General features: G+C 43.6%; 1 protein-coding gene and 1 long non-coding RNA gene across 4 annotated transcripts in view; both read right to left on the bottom strand.

The window, feature by feature from the left end:
* Positions 1 to 10,114, bottom strand: part of lrrc28 (leucine rich repeat containing 28) — a 56,629-nt gene extending 46,515 nt beyond the window's left edge. The window contains exons 1-5 of one of the 3 annotated variants that reach the window (XM_045212774.1): positions 9,968 to 10,114; positions 4,144 to 4,297; positions 3,949 to 4,042; positions 2,583 to 2,623; positions 532 to 569 (exon numbers count right to left, since the gene is read on the bottom strand). In XM_045212774.1, the coding sequence (XP_045068709.1) occupies positions 532 to 569; positions 2,583 to 2,623; positions 3,949 to 4,042; positions 4,144 to 4,217 (247 nt within the window). In that variant the 5' untranslated portion in view covers positions 4,218 to 4,297; positions 9,968 to 10,114. Of the gene's footprint in view, positions 1 to 531; positions 570 to 2,582; positions 2,624 to 3,948; positions 4,043 to 4,143; positions 4,298 to 4,464; positions 4,876 to 9,892 lie in introns of those variants that run through there. The other 2 variants (XM_045212775.1, XM_045212776.1) reach the window with 2 other exon arrangements.
* A 4,428-nt stretch (positions 10,115 to 14,542) lies between these two features.
* Positions 14,543 to 15,519, bottom strand: LOC121555641. Its single transcript, XR_005997970.2, has 2 exons — positions 15,473 to 15,519; positions 14,543 to 15,428 (listed from the first exon to the last, which is right to left on the bottom strand). It is a non-coding gene; the product is annotated as an uncharacterized LOC121555641 (long non-coding RNA).
* Between the last annotated feature and the right edge of the window lie 556 nt (positions 15,520 to 16,075).

Here is a 16,075-nt window from a genome sequence, read left to right as displayed (position 1 = left end):
TAATAGTATTGGCCATGGAAGTAACTCAGTATAATAGTATTGGCCATGGAAGTAACTCAGTATAATAGCATTGGCCATGGAAGTAACTCAGTATAATAGTATTGGCCATGGAAGTAACTCAGTATAATAGTATTGGCCATGGAAGTAACTCAGTATAATAGTATTGGCCATGGAAGTAACTCAGTATAATAGCATTGGCCATGGAAGTAACTCAGTATAATAGTATTGGCCATGGAAGTAACTCAGTATAATAGTATTGGCCATGGAAGTAACTCAGTATAATAGCATTGGCCATGGAAGTAACTCAGTATAATAGTATTGGCCATGGAAGTAACTCAGTATAATAGTATTGGCCATGGAAGTAACTCAGTATAATACTATTGGCCATGGAAGTAACTCAGTATAATAGTATTGGCCATGGAAGTAACTCAGTATAATAGTATTGGCCATGGAAGTAACTCAGTATAATAGCATTGGCCATGGAAGTAACTCAGGCCTCCTGTAAATGACTGAATATCAATGAGAAATCACCTTGGGGAACGCTGGTTATATTGTTGGAATGCAGATACCTTGAAGACAAAGAGCAACGACACTTTTAAAGACTGACAACAAGTAAAAAACACCAACATGTGAAAGAATACAACACCATTGATTTGATTACTTTCCCCAAATACAGTGCATCTGTAACTGTAGCACCATCTAGTGGATGAATAAAAACTAGCGCCATCTAGTGGATGAATAAAAACAGCTGGTCCCACAGTTCCTATGCATTCCTGCCCGATGTATTTCCTACAGCAAGAAAATATGCTTTTCTAATACCTTTCTATACTTACAGCTCTATTGAGTTGGGGAGCTTCTATACTTACAGCTCTATTGAGTTGGGGAGCTTCTATACTTACAGCTCTATTGAGTTGGAGAGCTTCTATACTTACAGCTCTATTGAGTTGGAGAGCTTCTATACTTACAGCTCTATTGAGTTGGGGAGCTTCTATACTTACAGCTCTATTAAGTTGGGGAGCTTCTATACTTACAGCTCTATTGAGTTGGGGAGCTTCTATACTTACAGCTCTATTGAGATGGGGAGCTTCTATATTTACAGCTCTATTGAGTTGGGGAGCTTCTATACTTACAGCTCTATTGAGTTGGGGAGCTTCTATACTTACAGCTCTATTGAGTTGGGGAGCTTCTATACCTACAGCTCTATTGAGTTGGGGAGCTTCTATACCTACAGCTCTATTGAGTTGGGGAGCTTCTATACTTACAGCTCTATTGAGTTGGGGAGCTTCTATACTTACAGCTCTATTGAGTTGGGGAGCTTCTATACTTACAGCTCTATTAAGTTGGGGAGCTTCTATACTTACAGCTCTATTGAGTTGGGGAGCTTCTATACTTACAGCTCTATTGAGTTGGGGAGCTTCTATACTTACAGCTCTATTGAGTTGGGGAGCTTCTATACTTACAGCTCTATTGAGTTGGGGAGCTTCTATACTTACAGCTCTATTGAGTTGGGGCGCTTCTATACTTACAGCTCTATTGGGTTGGGGAGCTTCTATACTTACAGCTCTATTGAGTTGGGGAGCTTCTATACTTACAGCTCTATTGAGTTGGGGAGCTTCTATACTTACAGCTCTATTGAGTTGGGGAGCTTCTATACTTACAGCTCTATTGAGTTGGGGAGCTTCTATACTTACAGCTCTATTGAGTTGGGGAGCTTCTATACTTACAGCTCTATTGAGTTGGGGAGCTTCTATACTTACAGCTCTATTGAGTTGGGGAGCTTCTATACTTACAGCTCTATTGAGTTGGGACGCTTCTATACTTACAGCTCTATTGAGTTGGGGAGCTTCTATACTTACAGCTCTATTGAGTTGGGGAGCTTCTATACTTACAGCTCTATTGAGTTGGGGAGCTTCTATACTTACAGCTCTATTGAGTTGGGGAGCTTCTATACTTACAGCTCTATTGAGTTGGGGAGCTTCTATACTTACAGCTCTATTGAGATGGGGAGCTTCTATATTTACAGCTCTATTGAGTTGGGGAGCTTCTATACTTACAGCTCTATTGAGTTGGGGAGCTTCTATACTTACAGCTCTATTGAGTTGGGGAGCTTCTATACTTACAGCTCTATTGAGTTGGGGAGCTTCTATACTTACAGCTCTATTGAGTTGGGGAGCTTCTATACCTACAGCTCTATTGAGTTGGGGAGCTTCTATACTTACAGCTCTATTGAGTTGGGGAGCTTCTATACTTACAGCTCTATTGAGTTGGGGAGCTTCTATACTTACAGCTCTATTGAGTTGGGGAGCTTCTATACTTACAGCTCTATTAAGTTGGGGAGCTTCTATACTTACAGCTCTATTGAGTTGGGGAGCTTCTATACTTACAGCTCTATTAAGTTGGGGAGCTTCTATACTTACAGCTCTATTGAGTTGGGGAGCTTCTATACTTACAGCTCTATTGAGTTGGGGAGCTTCTATACTTACAGCTCTATTGAGTTGGGGAGCTTCTATACTTACAGCTCTATTGAGTTGGGGAGCTTCTATACTTACAGCTCTATTAAGTTGGGGAGCTTCTATACTTACAGCTCTATTAAGTTGGGGAGCTTCTGTGCAAGATTATCCGGCTGCAGAAAGGAGAGAAAGCATGTTTTTAGAACACAGACCACAATGCAACTAACCTGTAAAATCAGCAAACTCATCTCTGTGTTCGTTCATTGTCATGCCACCGATATGAATGACCTGCCGTTGATAGAAACCTGACTACATCCCTAAGAGCTCGGAGCCAGGCTACAGAATGAGAGCTACCACCCATAAATACTGGATCTAAACTATGCCGGACAGACACCTAGCTCTGATCCAAGGTGTTACGTGCGTCTTGAAAGGCTCAGTGTCAGCAAGCAACGTGTAACAGCCTGGACCAGAGACCCCACCGGTCAGTACCAGCGTGTAACAGGCTGGACCAGAGACCCCACCGGTCAGTACCAGCGTGTAACAGCCTGGACCAGAGACCCCACCGGTCAGTACCAGCGTGTAACAGGCTGGACCAGAGACCCCGCCGGTCAGTACCAGCGTGTAACAGGCTGGACCAGAGACCCCACCGGTCAGTACCAGCGTGTAACAGCCTGGACCAGAGACCCCACTGGTCAGTACCAGCGTGTAACAGGCTGGACCAGAGACCCCGCCGGTCAGTAAGCAGTGTGTAACAGGCTGGACCAGAGACCCCGCCGGTCAGTACCAGCGTGTAACAGGCTGGACCAGAGACCCCGCCGGTCAGTACCAGCGTGTAACAGGCTGGACCAGAGACCCCGCCGGTCAGTACCAGCGTGTAACAGGCTGGACCAGAGACCCCGCCGGTCAGTACCAGCGTGTAACAGGCTGGACCAGAGACCCCGCCGGTCAGTACCAGCGTGTAACAGCCTGGACCAGAGACCCCGCCGGTCAGTACCAGCGTGTAACAGCCTGGACCAGAGACCCCGCCGGTCAGTACCAGCGTGTAACAGGCTGGACCAGAGACCCCGCCGGTCAGTACCAGCGTGTAACAGCCTGGACCAGAGACCCCGCCGGTCAGTACCAGCGTGTAACAGCCTGGACCAGAGACCCCGCCGGTCAGTACCAGCGTGTAACAGGCTGGACCAGAGACCCCGCCGGTCAGTACCAGCGTGTAACAGGCTGGACCAGAGACCCCGCCGGTCAGTACCAGCGTGTAACAGGCTGGACCAGAGACCCCGCCGGTCAGTACCAGCGTGTAACAGGCTGGACCGGTCAGTACCAGCGTGTAACAGGCTGGACCGGTCAGTACCAGCGTGTAACAGGCTGGACCGGTCAGTACCAGCGTGTAACAGGCTGGACCGGTCAGTACCAGCGTGTAACAGGCTGGACCGGTCAGTACCAGCGTGTAACAGGCTGGACCGGTCAGTACCAGCGTGTAACAGGCTGGACCGGTCAGTACCAGCGTGGTGAGAGAGTTCCTCTTCATGTAGAGCCTCTGTAGGAACTGTAGACCTTCATCCTTCAGCAGCTCTACAGGGAAGTGGTTCAGGTTCCTGTAGTTGAGGAACAGGTTGAATTAAGGCTAGCACTCTAGGCTATAATATAACTGACATTTCCTTTAATGGATAGGAACATGTGTTAATAAACCACACACCTGTAGTTGAGGAACAGGTTCTTGTGACGCTCCTGTTTAGCCATCCAGATCGCATCCTGCAGCTCAGAGGCCATGGCAACAAAGAAGCACCGCTATAGGAGGGCTCACTTCCTGCACCTCTCTCTCTGTCTTCTATCTAAACCACGGCCGACACCTTAGAGAAGAGAATTAACAACAAAACAGAGATGTTCCCATAATCAGACTGGGACCATGATGCAATGGCAAAGTAGAACACCTACATGTACAATAGTTAGATACAGTAAAACACAATGTTGTATTCATATATCAGACATACAGCTTGGATGGATGTCAAATACATACCGTAGGAAAGATGATGACTATCTAGCTAGCTATTAGCTAGTTCTACCAGCAGTATCTTTGGCTTACGATAGCATAACAGTAAGGTAAACACGTCGCTATATGCCATGCAGAGCAAGCTAACGTTAGCATAACAGTAAGGTTAACACGTTGCTATATGCCATGCAGAGCAAGCTAACGTTAGCATAACAGTAAGGTAAACACGTCGCTATATGCCATGCAGAGCAAGCTAACGTTAGCATAACAGTAAGGTTAACACGTCGCTATATGCCATGCAGAGCAAGCTAACGTTAGCATAACAGTAACGTTAACACGTTGCTATATGCCATGCAGAGCAAGCTAACGTTAGCATAACAGTAAGGTTAACACGTCGCTATATGCCATGCAGAGCAAGCTAACGTTAGCATAACAGTAACGTTAACACGCCGCTATATGCCATGCAGAGCAAGCTAACGTTAGCATAACAGTAAGGTTAACACGTCGCTATATGCCATGCAGAGCAAGCTAACGTTAGCATAACAGTAAGGTAAACACGTCGCTATATGCCATGCAGAGCAAGCTAACGTTAGCATAACAGTAACGTTAACACGTCGCTATATGCCATGCAGAGCAAGCTAACGTTAGCATAACAGTAACGTTAACACGTTGCTATATGCCATGCAGAGCAAGCTAACGTTAGCATAACAGTAAGGTAAACACGTCGCTATATGCCATGCAGAGCAAGCTAACGTTAGCATAACAGTAAGGTTAACACGTCGCTATATGCCATGCAGAGCAAGCTAACGTTAGCATAACAGTAAGGTAAACACGCCGCTATATGCCATGCAGAGCAAGCTAACGTTAGCATAACAGTAAGGTTAACACGCCGCTATATGCCATGCAGAGCAAGCTAACGTTAGCATAACAGTAACGTTAACACGTTGCTATATGCCATGCAGAGCAAGCTAACGTTAGCATAACAGTAAGGTTAACACGTTGCTATATGCCATGCAGAGCAAGCTAACGTTAGCATAACAGTAAGGTAAACACGTCGCTATATGCCATGCAGAGCAAGCTAACGTTAGCATAACAGTAAGGTAAACACGTCGCTATATGCCATGCAGAGCAAGCTAACGTTAGCATAACAGTAACGTTAACACGTTGCTATATGCCATGCAGAGCAAGCTAACGTTAGCATAACAGTAAGGTTAACACGTCGCTATATGCCATGCAGAGCAAGCTAACGTTAGCATAACAGTAAGGTTAACACGTTGCTATATGCCATGCAGAGCAAGCTAACGTTAGCATAACAGTAAGGTTAACACGTCGCTATATGCCATGCAGAGCAAGCTAACGTTAGCATAACAGTAACGTTAAAACGTTGCTATATGCCATGCAGAGCAAGCTAACGTTAGCATAACAGTAAGGTTAACACGTCGCTATATGCCATGCAGAGCAAGCTAACGTTAGCATAACAGTAAGGTAAACACGTCGCTATATGCCATGCAGAGCAAGCTAACGTTAGCATAACAGTAAGGTAAACACGTCGCTATATGCCATGCAGAGCAAGCTAACGTTAGCATAACAGTAACGTTAACACGTTGCTATATGCCATGCAGAGCAAGCTAACGTTAGCATAACAGTAAGGTTAACACGTCGCTATATGCCATGCAGAGCAAGCTAACGTTAGCATAACAGTAAGGTTAACACGTCGCTATATGCCATGCAGAGCAAGCTAACGTTAGCATAACAGTAAGGTAAACACGTCGCTATATGCCATGCAGAGCAAGCTAACGTTAGCATAACAGTAACGTTAACACGTTGCTATATGCCATGCAGAGCAAGCTAACGTTAGCATAACAGTAAGGTTAACACGTCGCTATATGCCATGCAGAGCAAGCTAACGTTAGCATAACAGTAAGCTTAACACGTCGCTATATGCCATGCAGAGCAAGCTAACGTTAGCATAACAGTAACGTTAACACGTTGCTATATGCCATGCAGAGCAAGCTAACGTTAGCATAACAGTAAGGTAAACACGTCGCTATATGCCATGCAGAGCAAGCTAACGTTAGCATAACAGTAACGTTAACACGTTGCTATATGCCATGCAGAGCAAGCTAACGTTAGCATAACAGTAAGGTAAACACGTCGCTATATGCCATGCAGAGCAAGCTAACGTTAGCATAACAGTAAGGTAAACACGTCGCTATATGCCATGCAGAGCAAGCTAACGTTAGCATAACAGTAAGGTAAACACGTCGCTATATGCCATGCAGAGCAAGCTAACGTTAGCATAACAGTAACGTTAACACGTTGCTATATGCCATGCAGAGCAAGCTAACGTTAGCATAACAGTAACGTTAACACGTCGCTATATGCCATGCAGAGCAAGCTAACGTTAGCATAACAGTAAGGTTAACACGTTGCTATATGCCATGCAGAGCAAGCTAACGTTAGCATAACAGTAAGGTTAACATGTTGCTATATGCCATGCAGAGCAAGCTAACGTTAGCATAACAGTAAGGTAAACACGTTGCTATATGCCATGCAGAGCAAGCTAACGTTAGCATAACAGTAAGGTTAACACTTTGCTATATGCCATGCAGAGCAAGCTAACGTTAGCATAACAGTAAGGTTAACACGTCGCTATATGCCATGCAGAGCAAGCTAACGTTAGCATAACAGTAAGGTAAACACGTCGCTATATGCCATGCAGAGCAAGCTAACGTTAGCATAACAGTAAGGTAAACACGTCGCTATATGCCATGCAGAGCAAGCTAACGTTAGCATAACAGTAAGGTTAACACGTCGCTATATGCCATGCAGAGCAAGCTAACGTTAGCATAACAGTAAGGTTAACACGTCGCTATATGCCATGCAGAGCAAGCTAACGTTAGCATAACAGTAAGGTTAACACGTTGCTATATGCCATGCAGAGCAAGCTAACGTTAGCATAACAGTAACGTTAACACGTCGCTATATGCCATGCAGAGCAAGCTAACGTTAGCATAACAGTAAGGTAAACACGTCGCTATATGCCATGCAGAGCAAGCTAACGTTAGCATAACAGTAAGGTTAACACGCCGCTATATGCCATGCAGAGCAAGCTAACGTTAGCATAACAGTAAGGTTAACACGTCGCTATATGCCATGCAGAGCAAGCTAACGTTAGCATAACAGTAAGGTTAACACGCCGCTATATGCCATGCAGAGCAAGCTAACGTTAGCATAACAGTAAGGTTAACACGTTGCTATATGCCATGCAGAGCAAGCTAACGTTAGCATAACAGTAACGTTAACACGTCGCTATATGCCATGCAGAGCAAGCTAACGTTAGCATAACAGTAAGGTAAACACGTCGCTATATGCCATGCAGAGCAAGCTAACGTTAGCATAACAGTAACGTTAACACGTCGCTATATGCCATGCAGAGCAAGCTAACGTTAGCATAACAGTAAGGTTAACACGTTGCTATATGCCATGCAGAGCAAGCTAACGTTAGCATAACAGTAAGGTAAACACGTCGCTATATGCCATGCAGAGCAAGCTAACGTTAGCATAACAGTAAGGTTAACACGTTGCTATATGCCATGCAGAGCAAGCTAACGTTAGCATAACAGTAAGGTTAACACGTCGCTATATGCCATGCAGAGCAAGCTAACGTTAGCATAACAGTAAGGTTAACACGTTGCTATATGCCATGCAGAGCAAGCTAACGTTAGCATAACAGTAACGTTAACACGTCGCTATATGCCATGCAGAGCAAGCTAACGTTAGCATAACAGTAAGGTTAACACGTTGCTATATGCCATGCAGAGCAAGCTAACGTTAGCATAACAGTAAGGTAAACACGTTGCTATATGCCATGCAGAGCAAGCTAACGTTAGCATAACAGTAAGGTTAACACTTTGCTATATGCCATGCAGAGCAAGCTAACGTTAGCATAACAGTAAGGTTAACACGTCGCTATATGCCATGCAGAGCAAGCTAACGTTAGCATAACAGTAAGGTAAACACGTCGCTATATGCCATGCAGAGCAAGCTAACGTTAGCATAACAGTAAGGTAAACACGTCGCTATATGCCATGCAGAGCAAGCTAACGTTAGCATAACAGTAAGGTTAACACGTCGCTATATGCCATGCAGAGCAAGCTAACGTTAGCATAACAGTAAGGTTAACACGTCGCTATATGCCATGCAGAGCAAGCTAACGTTAGCATAACAGTAAGGTTAACACGTTGCTATATGCCATGCAGAGCAAGCTAACGTTAGCATAACAGTAACGTTAACACGTCGCTATATGCCATGCAGAGCAAGCTAACGTTAGCATAACAGTAAGGTAAACACGTCGCTATATGCCATGCAGAGCAAGCTAACGTTAGCATAACAGTAAGGTTAACACGTCGCTATATGCCATGCAGAGCAAGCTAACGTTAGCATAACAGTAAGGTTAACACGTCGCTATATGCCATGCAGAGCAAGCTAACGTTAGCATAACAGTAAGGTTAACACGTCGCTATATGCCATGCAGAGCAAGCTAACGTTAGCATAACAGTAACGTTAACACGTCGCTATATGCCATGCAGAGCAAGCTAACGTTAGCATAACAGTAAGGTTAACACGTCGCTATATGCCATGCAGAGCAAGCTAACGTTAGCATAACAGTAAGGTAAACACGTCGCTATATGCCATGCAGAGCAAGCTAACGTTAGCATAACAGTAAGGTTAACACGTCGCTATATGCCATGCAGAGCAAGCTAACGTTAGCATAACAGTAAGGTTAACACGTCGCTATATGCCATGCAGAGCAAGCTAACGTTAGCATAACAGTAAGGTTAACACGTTGCTATATGCCATGCAGAGCAAGCTAACGTTAGCATAACAGTAACGTTAACACGTCGCTATATGCCATGCAGAGCAAGCTAACGTTAGCATAACAGTAAGGTTAACACGTCGCTATATGCCATGCAGAGCAAGCTAACGTTAGCATAACAGTAACGTTAACACGTCGCTATATGCCATGCAGAGCAAGCTAACGTTAGCATAACAGTAAGGTTAACACGTTGCTATATGCCATGCAGAGCAAGCTAACGTTAGCATAACAGTAAGGTTAACACGTCGCTATATGCCATGCAGAGCAAGCTAACGTTAGCATAACAGTAAGGTTAACACGTTGCTATATGCCATGCAGAGCAAGCTAACGTTAGCATAACAGTAAGGTTAACACGTCGCTATATGCCATGCAGAGCAAGCTAACGTTAGCATAACAGTAAGGTTAACACTTTGCTATATGCCATGCAGAGCAAGCTAACGTTAGTTGCGAGCACTTGGGTCTTCCTTGGCAATGTGCAAAACAAACTGTTAACTTCTGTAAGTAGCTAGCTAGCTAGCCATGTAACGTTATGGCCAATTAAAATCAACATCATTATCAAAGGTTTCAAAACAGTACCTAGCTTCTTTGAGAGCACATCTCCAAGTGAACTGATTATTCAGGTCAAACTGTTAGCTTAGCTACTTCCTTTACCTTATCCTTGCAGAACAAATGTAAGGCCTGATCACGTCGCTGCTGGCACATATTGATGTATTTTCCAAATGTTTTGAGCTGTCATTTGATCAACAGACGTAAAAAAGTAAACCGCGACGTCATTGACTGGAGCCGGATGCGTCTAAAAAGTGTGACTTGTTGGCCGGTTGTGGTTGTAGTTTTTGAGGCATCATAGCGACACGGAGGGCGCTCTTCCTCCAGAACCAACTGGACCGTATCTTTGAGACAGTGTCTGTACCGTTTCAGAACATGTATACAGTGGCATACTGAATTAAGCATATCAGGTACAGACACTGTCTCAAAAGCACAGTACAGTTGGTTCTGGAGGAAGAGCGCCCTCCTGTATATTTTTAATGGAACTCAGTCCGGCGTTAAACGTACTCTTGAAAGGTGCAATTTGTAAATTGGGTAGAGCATCATCAGTTCCTCTTGTCATGTTAGTCATTGCAGACCTTAGAGAGCCGTTTATGACTTGGGCATCTAACGGTTTTCTATTTAGGTTTTTAGCCCATAGATAGTCATTATTTTGTCACTCATCACATGAATACACAGGACCAGTCAAAAGTTTGGGGACACCTCCTCATTCCAGGGTTTTTCTTTATTTTTTTAAAACTATTTTCTACATTGTAGAATAATAGTGAAGACATCAAAACTATGAAATAACACATATGGAATCATGTAGTAACCAAAAGAGTGTTAAACAAATCAAAATATATATTTATATTTGAGATTCTTCAAATAGCCACCCTTTGCCTTGATGACAGCTTTGCACACTCTTGGCATTCTCTCAACCAGCTTCATTAGGAATGCTTTTCCAATATTCTTGAAGGAGTTCCCATATACAGTGGGGAGAACAAGTATTTGATACACTGCCGATTTTGCAGGTTTTCCTACTTACAAAGCATGTAGAGGTCTGTAATTTTTATCATAGGTACACTTCAACTGTGAGAGACGGAATCTAAAACAAAAGTCCAGAAAATCATATTGTATGATTTTTAAGTAATTAATTTGCATTTTATTGCATGACATAAGTATTTGATCACCTACCAACCAGTAAGAATTCCAGCTCTCACAGACCTGTTAGTTTTTCTTTAAGAAGCCCTCCTGTTCTCCACTCATTACCTGTATTAACTGCACCTGTTTGAACTCGTTACCTGTATAAAAGACACCTGTCCACACACTCAATCAAACAGACTCCAACCTCTCCACAATGGCCAAGACCAGAGAGCTGTGTAAGGACATCAGGGATACAATTGTAGACCTGCACAAGGCTGGGATGGGCTACAGGACAATAGGCAAGCAGCTTGGTGAGAAGGCAACAACTGTTGGCACAATTATTAGAAAATGGAAGAAGTTCAAGATGACGGTCAATCACCCTTGGTCTGGGGCTCCATGCAAGATCTCACCTCGTGGGGCATCCATGATCATGAGGAAGGTGAGGGATCAGCCCAGAACTACACGGCAGGACCTGGTCAATGACCTGAAGAGAGCTGGGACCACAGTCTCAAAGAAAACCATTAGTAACACACTACGCCGTCATGGATTAAAATCCTGCAGCGCACGCAAGGTCCCCCTGCTCAAGCCAGCGCATGTCCAGGCCCGTCTGAAGTTTGCCAATGACCATCTGGATGATCCAGAGGAGGAATGGAAGAAGGTCATGGAAGAAGGTCATGTGGTCTGATGAGACAAAAATAGAGCTTTTTGGTCTAAACTCCACTCGCCGTGTTTGGAGGAAGAAGAAGGATGAGTACAACCCCAAGAACACCATCCCAACCGTGAAGCATGGAAGTGGAAACATCATTCTTTGCGGATGCTTTTCTGCAAAGGGGACAGGACGACTGCACCGTATTGAGGGGAGGATGGATGGGGCCATGTATCACGAGATCTTGGCCAACAACCTCCTTCCCTCAGTAAGAGCATTGAAGATGGGTCGTGGCTGGGTCTTCCAGCATGACAACGACCCGAAACACACAGCCAGGGCAACTAAGGAGTGGCTCCGTAAGAAGCATCTCAAGGTCCTGGAGTGGCCTAGCCAGTCTCCAGACCTGAACCCAATAGAAAATCTTTGGAGGGAGCTGAAAGTCCGTATTGCCCAGCGACAGCCCCGAAACCTGAAGGATCTGGAGAAGGTTTGTATGGAATAGTGGGCCAAAATTTCCTTCACTCTGTTGGGTTGAGGTTGGGTGATTGTGGAGGCCAGGTCATTTACATTTTATATTTAAGTCATTTAGCAGACGCTCTTATCCAGAGCGACTTACAGTTAGTAAGTGCATACATTTATTAATTTGTTTCATACTGGCCCCCCGTGGGAATCGAACCCACAACCCTGGCATTGCAAGCGCCATGCTCTACCAACTGAGCTATACGGGGCCATCTGATGCAGCACTCCATCACTCTCCTTCTTGGTAAAATAGCCCCTTCACATCCTGGAGGTGTGTTGGGTCATTGTCCTGTTGAAAAATAAATGATAGTCCCACTAAGTGCAAACGAGATGGGATGGCGTATCGCTGCAGAATGCTGTGGTAGCCATGCTGGTTAAGTGTGCCTTGAATTCTAAATAAATCACAAAGCAAAGCAAAGCACCCCCACACCATCACACCTCCTCCTCCATGCTTCACAGTGGGAACCACACATGCTGAGATCATCCGTTCACCTACTCTGCGTCTCACAAAGACACGGCGGTTTGAACCAAAAATCTCAAATTGGAATCATCAGACAAAAGGACAGATTTCCACCGGTCTAATGTCCATTGCTCGTGTTTTCTTGGCCCAAGCAAGTCTCTTCTTCTTTTTGGTGTCCTTTAGTAGTGGTTTGTTTGCAGCAATTCAACCATGAAGGCCTGATTCACGCAGTCTCCTCAGAACAGTTGATGTTGAGATGTGTCTGTTACTTGAACTTTGTGAAGCATTTATTTGGGCTGCAATCTGAGGTGCAGTTAAATCTAATGCAGAGGTAACTCTGGGTCTTCCATTCCTGTGGCGGTCCTTATGAGAGCCAGTTTCATCATAGCGCTTGATGGTTTTTGCGACTGCACTTGAAGAAACTTTCTAAGTTCTTGAACTGTTCCGGATTGACTGAACTTCATGTCTTAAAGTAATGATGGACTGTCGTTTCTCTTTGCTTATTTGAGCTGTTCTTGCCATAATATGGACTTGGTCTTTTACCAAATAGCGCCATCTTCTGTATACCCCCCTACCTTGTCACAACACAACTGATTGGGTAAAACGCATTAAGGATTGAAATTCCACAAATTAACTTTTAACAAGGCACACCTGTTAATTTAAATGCATTCCAGGTGACTACCTCATGAAGCTGGTTGAGAGAATGCCAAGAGTGTGCAAAGCTGTCATCAAGGCAAAGGGTGGCTATTTGAAGAATCTAAAATCTAAAATATATTTAGATTTGTTTAACACTTTTTTGGTTATTACATGATTCCATATGTGTTATTTCATAGCTTCGATGTCTTCACTATTATTCTACAACGTAGAAAATAGTAAAAATAAAGAAAAACCCTTGAATGAGCAGGTGTTCTAAAACTTTTGACTGGTGCTGTACGTACGGTCACTGTGGGGACGACGTCGTCAATGCACTTATTGATGAAGCCGGTGAATAAGATGGTATACTCAATCCCATTGGATGAATCCCAGAACATATTACAGTCTGTGCTAGCAAAACAGTCCTGTAGCTTAGCATCTGCTTCATCTGACCACTTCCTTATTGAGCGAGTCACTGGTACTTCCTGCTTTAGTTTTTGCTTGTTAGCAGGAATCAGGAGGATAGAATTATGGTCAGATTTGCCAAATGGAGGGCGAGGGAGAGCTTTGTATGCGTCTCTGTGTGTAGAGTAAAGGTGGTCTAGAGTTTTTTTCCCTCTGGTTGCACATTTAACATGCTGGTAGAAATGAGGTAGAACTGGTTTTTTAAGTTTCCCTGCATTAAAGTCCCCGGCCACTAGGAGCGCCACTTCTGGATGAGCGTTTTCCTGTTTGCTTATGGCCTTATACAGCTCGTTGAGTGCGGTCTTAGTGCCAGCATTGGTTTGTGGTGGTAAATAAACGGCTACGAATAATATAGATGAAACTCTCTTGGTAGATAGTGGGTCTACAGCTTATCATGAGATACTCTACCTCAGGCGAGCAATACCTTGAGACTTCTTTAATATTAGACATCACGTACCAGCTGTTATTGACAAATAGACACACCCCTCCGCCCCTCGTCTTACCAAACGTTGCTGTTCTGTCCTGCCGATGCACGGAAAACCCAGCCAACTGAATATTATCTGTGTTGTCGTTCAGCCACGACTCTGTGAAACATACATTTACATCATTTACATAAGATGTTACAGTTTTTAATGTCCCGTTGGTAGGACAGTCTCAAGCGGAGATCATCCAGTTTATTTTCCAGTGATTGCACGTTGGCCAATAGGACGGATGGTAGAGGCGGGTTACCCACTCGCCAACTAATTCTCACAATGCACCTCGATCTCCGCCCCCTGTTGGTAGTGTTTCATGAGGTTTCAACCAGACACCAGAACAGTAATAATGTCTTGACAGATTCATGAGAAAATGTGAGATGTATTGTCATGTCAGTAACACTAACAGATCATGAAGAGTGAGGTAGATAGATGCTTGAAGGTAAAAACAAACAATATGTCCCCCAATAATGAAAGAAAACAACAAAGAATATCTCTATGTAATAGTTGATATACTCGCAGGGCGTTTTGGGCAGTGATTTACAAACATCACAAAAGGAAAAAAACTACAATAAATAGTCAAATGGAAAAGCATTAAGGTGAAGCAGGGAAACATTTAGCTATGAACAATAAATCCTTCCAAATGCATCCCAACCAGCTAGTCCACTGGGAAGTCTACCATACAGTATTATCAACCAATGTACCAGGATATTAACCTACCTGGAATGAAAAGGTTTACAATCAACCAGTATTCATAGTGTCTGAAATGGATTAAAGATTGTTTAGTGTTCAACCGGTCTTTACCATCCGTTTCAGTTAGAGATGATGGGTCTTAACTGATCTAATCAATAATCTGACTCAATACAAAGTGCGGTGGATAACTAGCATTATTTGACCTAGTAATGGGGGAAGATATGTCAGTAGCAGATCATTATTTGACCTAGTAATGGGGGAAGATATGTCAGTAGCAGATCATTATTTGACCTAGTAATGGGGGAAGATATGTCAGTAGCAGATCATTATTTGATCTAGTAATGGGGGAAGATATGTCAGTAGCAGATCATTATTTGACCTAGTAATGGGGCAAGATATGTCAGTAGCAGATCATTATTTGATCTAGTAATGGGGGAGGATATGTCAGTAGCAGATCATTATTTGACCTAGTAATGGGGGAGGATATGTCAGTAGCAGATCATTATTTGACCTAGTAATGGGGGAGGATATGTCAGTAGCAGATCATTATTTGACCTAGTAATGGGGGAGGATATGTCAGTAGCAGATCATTATTTGACCTAGTAATGGGGGAGGGGTGTTCTCTCTCCTTCATTCAGGACGGGGGGTGTTCTCTCTCCTTCATTCAGGACGGGGGGAAACCACCACTAGACCTCTTAGAAATGAAAAAGCTCCTTCTAGAAAAAGAACAATGTATTGGTGAAAAACAATAGAAGGCTTTGGACAATATGTGGCTAAACAGCATCTCTTTATGAGTTAAAGAGAAACAATTATGTTTCATATGAATCAATTGTTTGAGAAATACAACAAACATAAGAACAATGGACTGTCGTGGGAACGAGGAGGATTCATTTCATATAGATACAGTGGGGAGAACTGTATATTACAACCACAAGACAAATAATAAAGAATGAAATAGCAGCTTCTTTCTGTACAGACAATTACTTAGAAGAACATGTCAACTGTAAAACAGTGATTACAAAGACTCAAACAGGTGATGTGTATGAAAATGTTCTCAGGTTTAACGACACTATATACAGCAGTATGTGGACACCCCTTCATATTAGTGGATTCTAATAGAGATGCACTATATATACAGCAGTATGTGGACACCCCTTCATATTAGTGGATTCTAATAGAGATGCACTATATATACAGCAGTA

Source organism: Coregonus clupeaformis, unplaced genomic scaffold, assembly GCF_020615455.1.
Source record: "Coregonus clupeaformis isolate EN_2021a unplaced genomic scaffold, ASM2061545v1 scaf0050, whole genome shotgun sequence".
Taxonomy (NCBI): domain Eukaryota; kingdom Metazoa; phylum Chordata; class Actinopteri; order Salmoniformes; family Salmonidae; genus Coregonus; species Coregonus clupeaformis.
This window is presented reverse-complemented; position numbering and strand designations above follow the sequence as displayed.